The 18,881-nt window shown below is 41.9% G+C and overlaps 1 protein-coding gene and 1 long non-coding RNA gene across 3 annotated transcripts in view; one reads left to right on the top strand and one right to left on the bottom strand.

Moving 5' to 3' along the window:
* Positions 1 to 3,417: 3,417 nt before the first annotated feature.
* Positions 3,418 to 10,010, bottom strand: LOC125467541 (uncharacterized). Of its 2 annotated transcripts, none has more exons than XR_007250656.2 (3): positions 9,048 to 10,010; positions 8,500 to 8,663; positions 3,418 to 7,296 (listed from the first exon to the last, which is right to left on the bottom strand). It is a non-coding gene; the product is annotated as an uncharacterized LOC125467541 (long non-coding RNA). The 2 variants fall into 2 exon arrangements; XR_007250655.2 differs by having other exon boundaries at positions 9,579 to 10,010.
* Positions 9,309 to 18,881, top strand: part of LOC125467540 (microsomal triglyceride transfer protein large subunit-like) — a 93,941-nt gene continuing 84,368 nt past the window's right edge. Inside the window, exons 1-4 of the mRNA XM_048563548.2 lie at positions 9,309 to 9,861; positions 13,687 to 13,868; positions 15,243 to 15,380; positions 16,942 to 17,049. Of these exons, the coding sequence (XP_048419505.1) occupies positions 9,792 to 9,861; positions 13,687 to 13,868; positions 15,243 to 15,380; positions 16,942 to 17,049 (498 nt within the window). The 5' untranslated portion in view covers positions 9,309 to 9,791. The remainder of the gene's footprint in view (positions 9,862 to 13,686; positions 13,869 to 15,242; positions 15,381 to 16,941; positions 17,050 to 18,881) is intronic.

The raw sequence follows: 18,881 nt of genomic DNA, 5'->3' as shown, positions 1-18,881 counted from the left end.
ACAAAACTCTGGTGCGGCTGCACTTGGAGTATTGCTTACAGTTCTGGTCACCGCATTATAAGAAGGATGTGGAAGCTTTGGAAAGGGTGCAGAGGAGATTTACTAGGATGTTGCCTGGTATGGAGGGAAGGTCTTACGAGGAAAGGCTGAGGGACTTGAGGCTGTTTTCATTAGAGAGAAGAAGGTTGAGAGGTGACTTAGTTGAAATATATAAAATAATCAGAGGGTTAGATAGGGTGGATAGGGAGAGCCTTTTTCCTAGGATGGTGATGGCGAGCACAAGGGACCATAGCTTTAAATTGAGGGGTGAAAGATATAGGACAGATGTCAGAAGTAGTTTCTTTACTCAGAGAGTAGGAAGGGAATGGAACGCTTTGCCTGCAACGGTAGTAGATTCGCCAACTTTAGGTACATTTAAGTCGTCATTGGATAAGCATATGGACGTACATGGAATAGCGTAGGTTAGATGGGCTTGAGATCGGTATGACAGGTCGGCACAACATCGAGTGCCGAAGGGCCTGTACTGTGCCGTAATGTTCTATGTTCTAGAATCCAATTTAATTCCTCCCTCAGGAAGGCTTTAACCAACTTTGGCAAGACCATATTGATGGTCATTTAGCAGATCGGAATCCACTAACTCAACATTGTACATGTTACTACACCCGAACCTTTCAATAAAACATTGCTTAAAAGATCAAAATTGAAAAAAAACAACTACAAATTTTTTGAAACCCTGTCAGCCTCAGAGAAAATATGCCAATGGTGACAACATTGACTCAATCTAATTTGTGTACTTTCTGGTGTTCCAAAAATATCAATAACCAACAAATTCTGAAGCATATGCAGAGTTGGGTTTGGCTTTTGTTCAGAGATTGCCTCAGAATCGATTGATTCATTTTGGATTAAGCAATCCCATCACTAATGAGGTAGGTAATCAAGAAGCTTACATTACTCAGAAATCCCTAATTTTGAAATAGGTCTTTTTATTGACTTTAACTCCAGGTTCTTCTTCTAGGTGCTGCATTCCTTTATTGTAGTGGTCCCAGTTTTATTGCTTTGTATCATTATGAACAATTTATAGAATCATGGAATCCTCACAGTGTGGAAGCAGACCATTCAGCCTATTGAGTCCACACTACCCCTGCAAAGGGCACCCCATCCAGACTCATCCCCCTATCCTATCCATGTAACTCTGCATTTGCCATGGCTAATCCACTATGGGCAGTTTACTATGGCCAATCCACCTAACCTACCCATCTTTAGACTGTGAGAGGAAACCAGAGCACCTGGAGGAAATCCATGCAGACACAAGGACAGTGTGCAAACTCCACACAGTTACCTGTGGCTGGAATTGAACCCAGGTCCCTGCTGCTGAGAGGGATCGAGTGCTAACGACTGATCCACCGTCACATCTAGAATGGTAAATATTCAAGAAGACTGACATCATCCAGAACAATGTAGCCTTCTTGATCAGCATCTCATCGACCACTTTAAACATTTGATCCTTCAACCCTGACGCACTGCAGCAGCAACATCAACTATTCACAAGATGCACTGCCAAGTTACTCATACAAAACCCTTCCAGTACCCCTGGCACCTAGATGGACATGGGCAACCCAGTCTTGTGAACACTACCACCTTCAAGATCCCCCCGAACTACACACTTTTCTAGCAATGAACAAAATCCCTTCTAATGTAACTCCCTTCCTAACATTGCAAGTGTACCTAGGACAACAGTGTTTCAAGATTGTAGCTCACCATCAACTCTTCAAGGGCTATCCCATGATGGAATAATTAAAAAAAATGCTCTGTACAAACAGGTGTCTTGTTATTTCTGTATTAGAATATCCTGTCTTGTGGAAATGACAACAATTTGAAATGGAACTGCAATCTCCTTTGGGTCAACGTGACCATTGAGCAACACAATGACGAATCTTCCATTGACCAGAAAGCCAATATTTTCCACTATTAACGAAACGAGCAAAGGTTATAACATTCGGAGATAATGGAAACTGCAGATGCTGGAGAATCCAAGATAACAAAGTGTGGAGCTGGATGAACACAACAGGCCAAGCAGCATCTTAGGAGCACTAAGACCCTTTTCTAAAGAAGGGTCGAGGCCTGAAACATCAGCTTTTGTGTTCCTAAGATGCTGCTTGGCCTGCTGTGTTCATCCAGCTCCACACTTTGTTATCAAGGTTATAACATTACTCTTCGGCGGTTGCCAAAGAGTTTAAAATTTAAGCTCAATGTGCAGCAAACATGCTGACTCTGCTTTGGGAACCTCATCCTTGGAAAGTTGAGTGAAGCTCAAGTGTTTTGTTTGCCTTTGCAGCACTGGGTCAGAATACTCTTGGCAGGTGCTAGTAAATGGAATATCATTGTTGAATACTATCCATCTGAGCTATCACGACATCTTTCAAAAGTGCATGTTAAAGAAAAATACTGCATACAATACATGGGCCTGGAAACCATTGACATTGTTTATAATTAACCTGCATAAAGAAATGGGTCTGAAATTTAAGTCTTCAAACTCCAGACAATGAGAAAAGACCTCCAACAGTGCTGCACGATTAGTGGCTGGTTGTCAATCTAACGCTGCGATTAAATCATGCTTTTTGTATCCAGATCGCTTCCTCCTTAATTAGATATAATCTAGTTGTTACAAGCAATGGGACTGGTTGGCTTTCAGCCCTGTGAGAATTGAAATCTTTCACTGGTCGCTGTCACCATGGTAAACCAGCTCACCAGAATGCAGTTCTCAACTCCACTTGAAACCAGAGCGATAACTGGTACATAGCAAATGTTTTTGCCCATGCAGATCCTTTTTATGCTGCACATTGTAAATGGTTTCATTTTCTCCCATTCTCAATTGCTTTGGGCCACTCCCAGTTTAAGGGAGTAGATTGGGAGGCCTTCCTGCTCAGATGTTAACTGAAACTCTTCATTGGGCAGTTCATTTGAATTTTCTAGTTGGACAAGGGCATCACTGGCTGGACCAGCATTTATTGCCCATCTCTAGTTGCCCCTTGAGAAGGTGGTAGTGCACTGTGTTCTTGAATCGCTGCAGTCCATCTGATGTAGGTCAACTCACAATGCCCTTAGGCTGTGATTTTTAGGATTTTGAGCCAGTGACAGTGAAGGTACAGCAATACGTTTCCAAGTCAGGATATTGTGTGGCTTGGAGGGGAACGTTCAGATGATGGTGTTCCCATGGAGGTGCTGCCTGTGTCTCTCCAGATGGTGGTAGTCATGGGTTTAGGAGGTGCTTTCGAAAGAACTTTGATGAATTTCTGCAGTGCATCTGTTAAAGTACATTTATCCCACCATTTCTGGCAATCAGCCAGCAGTGGGTGGAAGGGACACCACAGGGAAAGTTCAAAAAGCAAACAGTGTCCCAAGGCTGGGTTGCCCTTGTTCACTGGCACTCACTGGCAGGTTGATGGACCTGGAATCACCAAGGAGGACACTGCTGAGAGCGCATCAACCCTTTGTATTAAGCCCCTCCTTCCTCACTAATGACCTCCAACCCTGACGTCATTCACTTGAAGCCTGGGTTTCTTATTGATGCCAGTTGACTGGCAGCTCTCAGAAAGAGGGACTTACCCCTTGGGCTCCCAAACACCAGGGAATGCCCAATGTTAGTTAGTTAAGTTCCTGATGAGCAATTAATCCAAAACGGTCTTTCTCAAAAGGCGCAAAGTGATACTCCTGTCAATTCTCCAGACAGCATACAAGGCTCCCACAGCTAACATTAAGTTACACCTTCCGAGAGAGAAAGGAACAGAAAGACATGGTGATATGGGGAAATGAGGTAAAACTGGGGGCAATTCAAGTCAGACAATTGCATCAGCGTTGATCTTTTGGGCTGAACGGACAGTTTATGTGAGGTAAGATTTTACATAAACTCTTATTGATTAATTTAGGACTTTGTTTCATGAGCAAAAATAATCATATTTATGATATGTTTAACTGTAAATTTAAATGATTGTATGGAATTTCAAACCAAAAGAGATTCAATCTTTTCTGTGGCAAAGGATTACACATATTGAGTGCTAGTGTTTAGAAAAGTTCAAAATGACTTGATTGAATTGTATAAGATCCTAAGGGTCTTGACACAACAGATGTGGAGTGGAGGTTTCCACTAATGGATGGATCTACTAATAGGGATCAGTGCTTAATAATCAGGTTTGCTAATTTAAAACAGAGATTCATATTTTGTTCTCTTAGAGTCATAGAGTCATACAGCACGGAAACAGGCCCTTCCATCCAACCAGTCCATGCTGACCATAATCCCAAACTGAACTACTCCCACCCGCCTGTGCTTAGCCTGTATCCCTCAAAACATTTCTTATTCATCTACTTATCCAAATGTCTTTTAAACATTATAAGTGTGAATTAAGTGTCTTTGGAACTTTTTTCCTGAAAAGGTATGGAAGTAAAGTCCTCGAATATTTATAAGATAGAGGTGGAGAGGTATTTGTTAGCAGAGGTAGGGGGAATATGTATTTCAGTAACAATCAGATCAACCAGGATCTTATTGAATGGAGGAACAGGCTCGAGGAGCTGAATGGCCTACTCCTGTTGCTGATTCATTTGTTTGTACGTATAAAATGACATGGACGGAGACAAAGTTTTTCAGAGTATACTGTTTTTACATTATTGGATAAAAAGTTACATTTTTCATAGATTGGAAACAGAAGATGCGTCACTCTCCCTTTAATATAAAATTTGTGGATGAGATTGAGTTTAACTTTTCAAGTAAATGCATAACAGAGATTGCAGTTAGCATCTAGATATGTACATTTCATACTTGGAGCAATCTCTTTCCACAACTAACAGTTTTTATATTTCGACAAAGGTTTAAGATCCACAATACAAGACACTATTAGAACTGAACAGAGATCAGAATTGTAAATTCCCCTGTCCCATAATATAAGGAAGATCAATTATTATTTTTTAACTCACCAAGCTATCCAAACACACAACTCACTCGAATATCTGAGCAAACAAATCAAGCATATACCTCCACCTCTAAGTTCCCCTCCAAGCCACTCCGCATCCTGACTTGGAGATATATCACAATTCCTTCACTGTCACTGGATCAAATTCCTGGAACTTCATCCCTAGTGACATTGTTGGTCAACCTACAGCAGGAGGACTGCAGCAGTTCAAGAAGGCAGCTCATCACCTCTTTCTCAAGGGCAACAAGGAATGGGCGAGAAATACTGGCCAGCCAGCGATGTCCATATTCCATAAACGAATAGGAAAACAAATCTATAACCTAGGTGACCCTTTCCTGCCATATCAAGGGAGTCTTACACTGTCAGAGGATTCATCATTCTGATGACACTTGAAGTGACCTTCCCTTCATTATAAGGACAACATTGCAATAATTGTAGTCTTTAGTCGTTTCAGAAAATGAAGCTGTCCACTCTCACACACAGCATGACCTGGACAACATTCAGCTGTGGCATGTAACATTTGTGTCAGGAAGTATCAGGCAAAGAACATCTTTAACGAGCGAGGACTTAACAATCTCCCCTTGATATTCAATGACATTACCACTGCTGAATCTCCCACCATCGACGCTTTGGGGGATGCCATTAACTGGAAACTTAACAGGACCAACTCCATCAGGTTCACTAATGCCCTTTTGGGAAGTAATCTGCCATCCTTACCTGGTCTGGCCTGCATGCGACTCAGACCTAAAGCAATGTCCTCTGGACAATTAGGAATGAGCAATAAATGTTGACCTATCCAGCGATGCTCTCATCCCATGATGAATAAGAAAATGTATAAATACTGCAGAGCCAAAAGGGCAAGTCAGAGGGTGGAAACTCCTGACTCCCCGAAGTCTGACCACCATCTACAAGGCACAAGTCAGGAGTGTGATGGAATGAGTGCAGCTCCAACAACATTCAAGAACCTTGAAACATCCAGGGTAAAGCAGCTCACTTGATTAGCATCATATTCACAAACATTCCCTCCCTCTACCACTCATGCTCAGTACTTAGTATTGTTTACAATCTACAAGATGTCCTGCAGAAATTCTCTAAGACATTTAGATAGCATTTCCTAAACCCACAACCACATCTAGAAGGGCAAAGGCAGTCGATATATGGGAACACCATCTCCAAAAAGTTCCCATCCAAACCAGTTACTATCCTAACTTGGAACTATATGGCTGTTCCATCTATGTTGCAGGATCAAAATCCTGGATCTCTGGGTGCACTGAAGAGTCACTGGACCTGAAAAGTTGACCTTGTTTTCTCTCCATTGATACTGCCGTACCTGCTGAGGTTTTCCAGCAATTTCTGTTTAAAGTCAATTCACATGCTGACTGAGGGAGCTCCTGGGCCCTGTTTTCTCACCTTGCCCCATTGAGATATAGAGGACAGTCACATGTTTCACACTGAGACAAGGAGACGTGATAGTAAATGTGAAAAATACCCTTCAAACAACACCATAAAGGAAGAGAGAGAGAGGAAAATTGAAACATTTGGAGAGGGAATTCCAGAATTTACGGCCTAGACAGCTGAAGGCGTGGCTGCCAATTTAAACAAGGGTGTACTAAACAAGTTGCAGGAATGCAATGTTGTAGGACTGGAGGAGCACAAGAAATAGGGAGTACAGATACAAAGGTGAGAGGTGTTAGTGGTCCAGCAGAAAATAGAGGTTATAGAGCATAGGGGAGATAGACAAATGGGATTTGGTTGAGCTCAAATGTATATTTGTGAAAGATGGGAGAAAAGCCTGGAAAGTGCTAGAATATTCAAGTCTGGAGGCAACAAACAATGGAAAAGGTTTTTAACAACTGATGGCCCAAGGAAGAGTTGGAGATAGATAAGAATACAACATTGGTAAAGGTAGTCTTTCTGATGCAGGGGTTATGAGGTTGGAACTTCAACTCAGGATTAAATAGGAGTTACCGCTTGAATCAGGGATTAGAATCATAAAATCCCTACAGTGTGGAAAGAGGCCATTTGGCCCATCGAGTCCTCACAACCCTCTGAACAGAATCACACCCAAACCCAAATCCCCTCCCCTATCCTTTAACCCTGCATTACTATGTAACCTACCTATCCCTAGACACTGTGGGCAATTTAGCATGGCAATCCACCTAACCTGCAGATCGTTGGGCTGTGGGAGGAAACTGGTGCACCCAGAGGAAACCGTTGCAGATATGTGGAGAATGTGCTCAACACAGACAGTCAGCCGCAGGTGGAATTGAACTCAGATCCCTGGCGCTGAGAGGCAGCCATGCTGTCCCGGGTGGAGTTGGAGATGGAATTCCTGAGGAAAGAACAGACTTTTCAGTTGCAGCTTTGGCCTTCTCAATGCTTAGCTAACAGAAATCCAATATTGGAAAAGCAACCTCGCAACATGTGACAATACAACACCAACGCAGTGAAAGGCGCAACACGGTGGCAGTGATTTTCAAGTGAACATTGCTGGCACACAATGGGACCTGATGCCACGTCTTCAAATGAAGATACCAAGGAGCCAAGGATAGACCAGGACCCTGGAGACAAAACTACAGGCATAGGAAGAGAAGTCACTGCAGGAGATTCTCTGGCTATGACTGAAGATTGAATAGATAAGAGTGAAACCGCCCACAAAACAAAATGGAAAGGTTTTGGAGACAATGGGAACTGCAGATGTTGTAAATTCCGAGATTACGAAGTGTGGAGCTGGATGAACACAGCAGGCCAAGCAGCATCTCAGGAGCACAAAAGCTGATGTTTTGGGCCAAGACCCTTCATCAGAAAAGGGTCTCGGCCCGAAACGTCAGCTTTTGTGATCCTAAGATGCTGCTTGGCCTGCAGTCTTCATTCAGCTCCTCACTTTGTTATCATGGAAAGATTTTGGAACAGGATTGTGCAGTTGATCATATAAAAGGTTGCAGGCCAGCAGAGATGATAGGGTGGGATAATGCATCATGATCCCCGTCAAAAGATATGTACACTGTGTCTCTGAAGGCCGTAGGAAAGGGAAACCCCTATTGGAGGGGCCCAATGGATGGTCATGGCTTTGGGAAGAGGACATGTTCAAGCTGCTTGGTGATGAAAGAACAGTAAAATGATGCAGCAGCTTTTCTGAGATAGATGATAATAGCTGAGTTAATGGGGAGAAGAGAGCCCTGAAGTGAGGCACTCTTATAATATCAGCTAGTGACGGGGGACAGGAAGGGGAGCGATAATCATCAGTTTAGTGGGAATATGGTCACAGCAGCGATGTCGATGGACAAGATGAGCTCGGAGAAGGCATCAGGGGAGATGGCGAGAAACTAGAGAAAGATATTGGGTTCAGGGTTAGGAGCAAGTGGAAATATTGGGGATTGGGAGAAGCTTGCCTTGGATATGGGGAAGGGAGGAACCCAGCAGAAGCAGCTCATCAAACAGTCTCATGTATAGTGATCAAGAAGTCCTTTAGCAACACCTAGTCATTGGTGAAGCTGAGAAAGCGAGAAAACGTGTATACAGAACAATTTCGCACCTTTATTTTCTTTTCTTGCTTTCATCCTTTTTGCTGGAGGTAGTAACTTATACTGGGACTCGCTGTGTGGAAGTTTCTTATCCTGTGGAAACTTCCCCCAAGTGACCAGTTATCATCTGAGTCATCAGAGATATTGTCTGTCTGTGCAGCATCATCCTTGAACACTGTGGAAGAATCCGGTTGTAATCATCAGTGATTAGAATTCTTATATATAATATAGAAACTTTAAAAACCAATTGTGAAGAATTAAAAACAACTTAATATATATTGATATGTACGCATCTAACTACATCAGAAAGCGCTGAAGAAAATCAGCATGTTCAGCAGCATCAATAGAGAGGAGTTAATGTTTCAAATCTAATATCCCTTCCTCAGAATCTTTAAGAATTTCTTTAAGAAATCATACCAAACCGAAAAAAACTGTTTTTCTCTCTCCATATATACTGCCAAACCTGCCGAATTTCTCCAGCAATTTCTATTTTTATTTCAGATTTCCGGCATCCGCAGTATTTTTTTTCATAATACATAAGGTAAAATCAGCTGCTCACATTTCCTTGAGCAGTTGATCCTTTAAAATAAGTTTTGATCCCTTTTTTTGCAATCTGATCTCTTAAAAAAAGCCTGTAATGTATTCAGTGTCTTCTTCCCAAGTCTCTACCTCATACTGATCCATCTCAATTTATTTATTTTTCTGTTGCCAAATTTGTCGTCTGTTTCCCCTCCTTAGCTGTCACATTTCTCTTTCCAAACCAAGTACAGTATCAGACTAAACTCCATGAGATTGTTTCCCGGGGAGTTTGAAAGTGTTGCACCAGCTGCAGGGCTGTTTTTAGTCTTTCTTCAGGGAAGGAACCAGCAGGCACACATTCACTTAAATAGAATGTGAGCCAAAGACAATTATACGTATTGCCACACAATAAACTCCCAGAAAATCAGACCGATTAACAAACACTCGCAGATGATCCACAGATATATACCCTATGTAACTGCAGATAAAGTAACTAACACAGAGAAGATAACAAACATGTAGACAAACACCCACACCCACAGGCTGCCGGCCCTTTTACAGAGTCACTGACCTCCCGGGGCCTCCTCTCCTTCAATTACAAAACTTCAAGTTTTGCAACTTTAGGCAAGTTTCGCAAGTCTCTCTTTAATCCTCTGCCATTTCCACAGACTCTACATTCTAGCCCTTTGCTGCCCTGCCTGTTCTAGACCTACTCCTCGTTGCAGCTTAACTTTGTGCCGCGTTCAGCTCTTGTGTCAAAGTGAATCTCTTGTGGAACCAGACCATGGGGACTCCGGAAGCCTGGAAGATGTGGATACTGTTGTTCGCGATCTTCACACTACGACCTGTTGAAGGTGAGAGTGTGTCCTCACTGAGTACAAGTGAGCGCCAGAGTTCAAAGTAATAGCCTTTAAAGTTTTATTGATGTCTTTCCAATTCCTGAATTGTAACTTTGCCTCCCCCCGAGTAATACCCCGGGAAACAACTTGATCTCCAGGACCACAGTGTGTGTAACTGTGGGGAAGATTGAGGTGCAGGGACAGGGAACTGATAGTTCCTAAATTCCCAACAGTCCAGCGGATACATTGAAGAAAATACTAGCAAGTGGCAAAATCATTTTGGCAGTTTGATTAACCACATTCACTTTGTAAACCCCAAAATCTATAATTCCGTGTCTCAATGTGTGAAATATTTGTGTATATACATTTGCATATGCTTGCAATATTTTGATGCATGTGCCTGATTCTACCAATGACTGCATTCTGCAATTCTTAACTGGTTATAAAGAACGCCTGGATGTTTTCACGTTGTGAAAAAGTTTCAAAGTCAGTCTTTATTTTTCTCGTCTAAGCAAACTGGAAAAAACATATTAGCAAAAACAGTCCTGGTGAGGATTTCATAGAATGCAATTTCTCAGAGAAGCATGTCACCAGACAGCCGGTTACACTGACTTTGTTACTATGTAATATGACAGGATTAATTAATGATCTTAGAGCAAAAGCACCTTTAGGCAACAGTGACCGTAGTATCTGATTTGAAAAGGAGCAGAATGGGTCAAAAACTTAAAACAAGGGCAACCATGTGGACTTGAAAGCTGAGCTAGCTGAAATGAGCCAGGATATGAGGCTGGGAAATGGATCAGTAGAGAAGCTGTGGCAGACATTTAAGGGGATATTTCAGAATACTCAGAATAAATACATTATACTACAAAAAAGTTCTAAAGGGAGAATATGGGCCAAATGCAAGCAAATGGGTCCAGTTTAGTTTGGGAAACTTGGTTGGCTTGGATGAATTGGACCAAAGGGTCTGTTTCCTTGCTGTATGACTCTATGATCCATCATCTGTGATTAACTAAACATGTTAAGGAAAACGTAAAACTTCAGGAAATCCATATACTTGCGCAAAGGTGAGTGGCAGGTCAGATAGCTGGTCAGAATATAGCGAACAACAGAAATTGCTAAAAGGTTAATCAGGCCAAGTAGCTTAGAACATGAGAGGAAGCTAGCTAGAAATGTAAAAACAGGTTGTAAGTATTTCTGTGGGATCCTAAAAAGAAAAAAGAGTAAGTAAAGTGAGTGTTGATCCTCAAAAGGTTGAGAATAGGGAGTTAATATTGGATAATAAAGTCAAGATGTGGAAAGGACTTTTCTTTTTGTAGGTGAGCCCGGAACTCGGCAATACTGTTTTAAAATTAATGACCACCCTTTCTTTTAAGGCAGAGATGAGGAATTCTGTTTTCTCTTCAGGGAGTTGAATGACTTTGAAACTCTGTGTCTCAGAAGTGATGAAGTGGAGGTGTTGAATATTTTTAAGGCAGAGATGGATAGGTAGGGGAATCAGAGGGAATGTGGAATTCAGAATACAAACATGAACGCAATCAGATCTGATCTTTCAGGAATTTTTCTTCCTTGAACTTAGTGCAAAATAGAAAAAAAGTATACAATCAAATGTAAAGTGTTCCTTTTGCTTCCTGCAATTTGTACTTAAAATATTCCTCAGCAAGCTGAGTCTGAGAGGTTAAATAGGACATCATGGCAGGCATTTATTGTTAGGATTATTGTTATTAGCGGATTTAGAATGAATAATGCCTGAAACTACAGTCAGGGATGAAATAGAGTAACAGTGCATGATTAAGTAAATGGATGAGGCTAACTGAAGACATTGAATACATTACCCTGTGTCTTATAAAACAGAGCACAGTGTTCACTTGGTTAAGGACATAACCCTTCCACTGCTAAAGGCTGCACAGGGTGTCAGCAACTTATGTAGAGATAAGCAGGAAACGTAAAAGATAAGTAGATTGAATTGTTTAATTTAAAATTAACTTTTACACTTCCCTCTCCTCTGTGAAGTAACTGTGACTGTCTTTAATAATTCAGTTGGGACATTGTCCATCATTCTGCCCTAGTATTGGTTCTCATCCTGTGAAATCTCCTTCCTGGTAAACTCTGCAACCTAATTTCCCAGCCATCCATTCAACCTTGCCAATTCCCATGATCTGTCTACTCTTGTGACCTTAATCAATGACAAGCCTAACTCCTACTGCATACCTGACCATCCCAATCCATGGATCCCCTTTATACTCTATTCATCACCCCTCTATCTTGCACCTATGAAATGTCCAACACTCATGGAGCAAATGAATGATTTTCAACTCTTTTCAAACCCTTGTCGCAACCTTTCCCCATCCGTTAATCCTGTTTTGGATCAGATGCACTCTCACCCTCGTCAGGATCAATGGTCGGCACAACATTGTGGGCTGAAGGGCCTGTTCTGTGCTGTACTGTTCTATGTCTCTAGCCTCTGTTTCCCCTCCAAATAACTTGAAAAACATTGCTGTCTCCCAAATCAGCGTACATCTTCCTCAGGACCACCGCTTTTAGCTTTCCATCCCCTTCCACAGTTGCAAAGTGCTTCTCGCCAAGCTCACAAGGGATATTCTTCTGACTGTAACCATCGTAACAATGAACTTTTCATTGTTTTTCAGCCTTTGACTCCATCTTCTTCCACACCCATTCTTCACTGTGTGACTTGCTGCTGTTTGGCTCTGCTTCTAACGATCAAATCATAGCCAGAGCATCTCCAATGTTGGCCACTTCCAGTCCCAAAGCTATCTCTCAAGTCTGTCAGCAATTTTCAGGAGTGTATTGCGATGGTACTAATGTTTAGCCGTTAACCAGAAACCCCTTTCGTGTTCTGGAGACCTGGGTTCGACTCCTGCCATGGTAGATGGTCAAACTCAAATTCAATTTGGGAGAAAGAAGTCTGAAATTAGGAGTCTAACATTGACCATGAAACCATTGTCAGTTGTGAGAAAAAAATCTGTCTGGTTCACTAATGTCCTTTAGGCAAGGAAACAGCTGTCCTTACCTAATCTGGCCAGTGACTCCAGACCCACATCATTGTGGGTGACTTTTAGCTGCCTCTGGACAATTAGAAATGGGCAATAAATGCTGATACAGCCAGAGACATCCACATCCCATTGACAGAATTTTTTAAACTCTCATGTTCCGTCCTTCTCAACTACATAAGCTTCGTCTAACGTAACTGCCCCTCTGGAAACCAGGTTGGCTAAAATCATTTTAATCGGCCTGCCCTTCGATGTTATTACATACCTCTGGAGCAGGTGCGACATGACCCTCCTGGCTCAGAGGTAGGGACACTACTTCTGCACCACAGAACACCGAAACTGGCTATATATGGAGATCTCTAGATCCTGACACCTTTCTGTGAGGCTGATGTGAATGTCCAAAGAATTGCTAATGATTTTATTCACATCATATGTATCAATAGAACGTGATGTGGAGATGCCAGTGTTGGACTGGCGTGGGCAAACTTAAAAATCACATGATACCAGATTATAATCCAACAGATGAAGGAGCAGCACTCCAAAAACTTATGATTTGCAAATAAAATCTGATGGACTATAACCTGGTGCTGTGTGACTTTTGACTCATCGAACATAACTTGGGACTTTAGACCAACACAGAGAAAGAGTTTTTATGTTATTCAAATACTGAATAGATGTGAACAAAATAGAGATCTTAAAACATGTTTAAAACAAATAACACCCTTGGTTAGAATCAATGCCATGAACTCATGTAAGTAAGTGAAGTAATTTTTGCAACAAATGTTTGTTTAGACAAAATACAGTCACTTTGTACTTGTTCCCCCCTTAGCACAAGCTGTTGGTCTTGCATACAAATCTGGTGCATTGTTTACGTATAAGTACAATGTGGATTTGTTATTGGAGACATTATCCAGTCCAGCAACATCGGGATTCAGGGTGGAAGCTGTCGTTGGCCTTCATGTGGTTTGGGAACACAGCAGCAACCAACATGAGCAGCTTGTTCAGTTGCAAGTATGTACATTATCTTTCTCCATTTTAATGCCTGGAATCTGCCTTAAATTCTTCCATAGCCTCCCTCCCTCCCTCTAGCACGACAAACTTTTAAGAACTTCACATTATCCCAATTCAGGCTTTCTTAATTTCTGAGATTTTCATTGCTCCAACATGCACAGCTGTGTTTTCAGATACCAAGCTTCAAATTTTGGAATTCTCAGTTGCATAAATGATTTAATGTTTTATTCGATGAATGTTCCAGTGCTACTAACAGTACAGAAGTGTTACTATATTACAGATTTAATTTCAATTGAAAGTGCTTTACAATGATTGCTAGACACTTCAATAGTTTTCTAGTTAGAATCATCCACTTAATCTGGGAAACTGGTATGCTTCTCCTTTGAGCAGGGAGAAGATTAAGGGAAAGGTTCAAACCTGCGATAAACAGACCCTTCAGTCCAATTTGTCCATGCAGAATACATTATCCTAAATTAATCTAGTCCCATTTGCCAGCATTTTGCCTGTATGCCTCTAAACCCTTCCTATTCATGTACCCGTCCAGGTGCCTTTTAAATGTTCTAAATGTACCCCCTCCACAACCTCCTCTAGCAGTTTTCATTCCACACATGCACCACTGTCTGCATGAAAAAGTCGCTGCTTAAGCCCCTTTTAAATCTTTTCCCCTCCCACCTTAAACTTATGCCATCTAGTTTTGGACTCCCCCAACCAGGGGAAAAGACCTTGGCTATCCATGCCCCTCATGATTTGATAAACCTCTATAAGCTCACCCGTCAGCCTTCAACACTCCAGGAAAAGAGCCCCAGCCTGTCCAGCCTTTCCCAATAACTGAGACCATCCGACCCTGGCAACATTCATGTAAACCTTTTCCGAACCCTTTCAGCTTTCACAACATTTTTCCATGAGCAGGAAGGCCAGAACTGAATGCAGTCTTCCGAATGCGTAAATGTGGAGAAACAGTTTTCGGTGAAAGAACATTAAGCACAGCATGTGGATATTTACGGTAGCTGGCCAAACAACTGGAAGGATGAGAGAGGATAAAAGATGCAGCAAATTATCCTCAATTAAAATGAAAGAATTGGAGGCAGATTCAGTAAAAACTTTAAAAAGGAAAAAGAGCAGGAGATTGTAAGTAATTGATTTGATTTCACAAAGAACCAGCTAAAGTACAGGTGCTAAGTGATTTCCTTCTAAGCTTTGTAATGCGGAGCTTCTATGCAATTATCTGCTTAGGAAGTGATGAGCTGTAATTTTGGACAGAGTAAGAAGTCTTGCATCTGCAGCACTCATAACAAATCAACAGGTGCTAAATGCTTTGACAGTTTGATTGCAATCATCATTTTCCATTGTGGCCACCTCTGCCTTTCTCAACAGATTGAAGAAGCACAATTGTTAAATGTGTCAGAACGAATGGGCGACCAAAGCATCTTTAAAGATATTCCCACTGAGTCTTTGCCTACTGTGACAAAAGGATTGAAAGCGCCTGTAATGTTTCATTGGAAAAATGGAAAGGTATTTACTTCTTTCATTTAGTTCCATTTTCCAAATTAGTGTTATGGATTGCATCTGGTGACTTGAAAAGCATTTTCTCACTTAGCCAGCTTCAAATAAAAGGTGGATTTGGTATGATATTTAACTTGGGCAATGACCAGAAATGGAGAATGGTAAATCCAGATTTTGTCCTTCAGCCTGATTTTCTTTCCCTTTTTTGAAAGAATCGTGCTTTTTCACTGTTGTTCCAAGTAAGCAGCACCCTATAAATTACTTCTTAGCTTAATAACAATTGATGGGTTAATAGATCTGCCTCTGATCCTAGAGCTTCGAAGAACAAGAAATAATCTGACTGAGCCATATAGAATTCTTTAGGGGCTTGATCTGATTGATTGTGGAAGAACAGTTGCCTCTGGCCAGAGAGTCTGGGACTCAGAATCTGCCTCAGACTAACAGGTTGGCCATTCAGCACTGAGATAAAGAGCAATCCCTTCATTCTAAGGGCTGCACATCTTTTGAATTTTCTGTGGCAGGAATGGTCGATCAGGTTTAGGCTTCTAACCAGTAAGGGATATAGGGATAGTGCAGGAAGGTTGCGAAATAGAATAAGCTCAGGAGCCAAATGATATCCTCCCACTTGTGTTTTCTTTTAACCATTCCTATGTTTATGAGATCTAAGATGATTTTTATAAGAGAAATTTTATATCTATTGCCCAGTGATGTGATTTCTGTGTCCATGGACTGCACAGGTCTCATGGACTCAAGCCTGCATTTTTCTAAACTCACTGTTTCTGCCTACCAGGAGATTGATAAGTCTGTACTTAGCTAGACTGGCCCTCCTTTGAGTCTGTTGCATCTCCATCTGTACCTTATCTAAACGTGACAACTGCCTGACTCTCGGGAATTCCAATAAACTCTTTAGTTACATTCCATTACACAGAATATGAGTTAAAACTCCCGGGTAAAGTTCTTCCATTCTTATTTTCTTAGAGTCTCAGTAGCATGTGATTCATTGTTGTTGTCAAGTTGAAGTTAAGGCTGTTAGAAAAATGGAACTCAGACCAGTGTTTCCTTGCAGATGGGGTTTATTGACTTCTCAGTCACACAGCTCATGTCACCCCCTCACAATCAACTGGTCCTCCTTTAGATTTTCTTTTTCTAGTCAACCTGTTCAGAAATCAAACACTGTGGAGCAGTTTTGATTTGAACCTGGACTTCCTGCCTCAGAGGTAGTGGCAATACCACTTTGCCACAACAGCCCTAAATGTTCCCCTGTTTATATTTCCTCAAATTAACTAATTAATCCCCAGTTATCAGCATTAAACCTGCTGTACTGACAGATGTCTAAACTCATTGTCGTCCATATCAATACCATTTAAAATTTTCATTCCCATTGTCCTACACTATTGACAGTTTAACCCCAACTTTTTTTGAACTGTGATGATTGTTGAAGGTTACCAGTGTGTTAATTTGTGAGCTTTCCGGAACTGTGTTTGTCATTGTTTATTTGGCGTGATGCTGGATGAATGCATTTCGGAAATTTCAAGTCTTGCAGTGATAATCTGTTTCATATTCCTTTCAGCTGAAGGCTCTGTACGGCTCTGTTGATGAAACAGGATTTATTTTAAACCTAAAGCGAGGCCTGGTCAGTCTTTTCCAGCTCCAGCTGAATTCTGGTACCATCACTGAGGTAACCCACTTATTTCAGTTGAACAAATTTTGGTTTCCGCCCTTGCTTTCTCTTCTAATGTCTGATTCTAAAAAGACATGGCTGTGTGCTTCATAGCTGCTATAATTGGGGTGGCATGGTGACTCAATGGTTAGCACTGCTGTCTCACAGCGCCAGGGTCCCTGGTTCAATTCCACCTTTGGGCGACTCTCTGTGTGGAGTTTGCACATTCTCCATGTCTGCATGGGTTTCTTCTGAGTACGCCAGTTTCCACCCACAGTACAAAGATGTGCAGGTTAGGTGGAGCTAAAATTTCCCATAGTGTTCGGGGTTGTGTAGGTTAGCCATGGGAAATGCAGGGTTTTGGGGATAGGGTGTAGGGAGTGGGTCTGGGTGGGATGCTGTTTAGGGGTGGGGCGGTATGGACTCGATGAGCTGAATGGCCTGCTTCCACACTGTAAGTGATTACGATTCTATCTTCGCATCCGTTACAGAAACAAAACTCACACTTTCGTTTCTCTGCATTCTTAGTTTCTGTCTTACGTATTTGTAAAGCAGACCCACATACATGTCCATGTAAACTCACTGATGCACATGTTTGTGCCTAAGTGCATATTCGCGTATGCGCACACACAAACACACGCATGCAACCTTGCGTTGCCGTTGTCGGTAACACATGCTGCTCAGCTGTTCTGCAGTCCTGTGTGTGCTGGCACATGCTGCTGTCGGTGCAAATGCTCGGTTAAAAAAGGAAACTTTTACCAGCACCTCACGAACCAGCAAAAATCATATAGCTCAAATACCGCAAAGTTTGCAGTGTTAATCTGTCCAATTAATATGGTTTATAAAAATTTATTTACCTCAAGGTAAATATCCTTATTGTTCAATTGAATGGCCACACAAAATATCAACAGTTGATTCAATTCTGAGTTAATTTCTCCTCAATTCTCACAATGTCCAAATGGTGTGAGTGAGAAGGCTCTCTGCTGTTAAGTTTTATTTAAGGCAAAGTTGCATTATTATTTAGATGATTTATGCTGTAAGTAAAGTATAATGGTGATGTGTATACTCGCTTCATTACATTGCTATTAGTCAGTGTGTGTTTTTACATCGATTATATGTTCCCCTTGATTGTCTAGAATATTTCATCATTCTGGTCCTAGCCTTGCTGGTTAATAAAAAGATACAGAAGGGACTGAGGGGCTGAATGGCCTGAAATTTTGCATTGAGTTTTGCACATGCCCGTTGTTGGGGTTTCATTGGGCACTAAGATACCAGCAGTTTTACCCACGCCAAAGCTGCGGGTTTGGTTTGGGAGCGGTTCCATTCCCATGCTGTTCTCGTCAGTTCTCTCATTGGGCAGGATGGTGGCTCAGTGGTTAGCACAGCTGCCTCACAGCACCCAGGGATCCGGGTTCGATTCCACCTTGGGCAACTGTCTGTGTGGAGTTTACACATTCTCCCCGTGCCTGCTTGGATTGCCTCCGGGTGCTCCAGTTTCGTACCACAGTCTAAAGAGGTGCAGGTTAGGAGATTTGGCCATGCTAAATTGCCCATTGTGTCCAGGAATGTGTAGGTCAGCCATGGGAACATCAGAGTTATGTGGATAACGTAGAGGGTGGCTCTGGGTGGGGTCCTCTTCGGTGAATCAGTGTGGATTCGATGGGCCAAATGGTCTGCTCCATAGTATAGGGATTCTATGATTCTGTGGATCACAGTGCAGGCGTATTGGCTTCTTTATTAAACAGAATTTGATGGTCAGTGAGTTAGTGTTCCTGTTCTCAACATGAATCAATGTGGCATTGCAGGAGTAGGAGCTCTGAGCAAGGATCTTCGTGTTCCTGTTTGCCTGT

Source organism: Stegostoma tigrinum, chromosome 37, assembly GCF_030684315.1.
Source record: "Stegostoma tigrinum isolate sSteTig4 chromosome 37, sSteTig4.hap1, whole genome shotgun sequence".
Lineage (NCBI taxonomy): Eukaryota > Metazoa > Chordata > Chondrichthyes > Orectolobiformes > Stegostomatidae > Stegostoma > Stegostoma tigrinum.
Note: the sequence above shows the minus strand (reverse complement) of the source record. Positions and strands in the feature narration are given on the sequence as shown.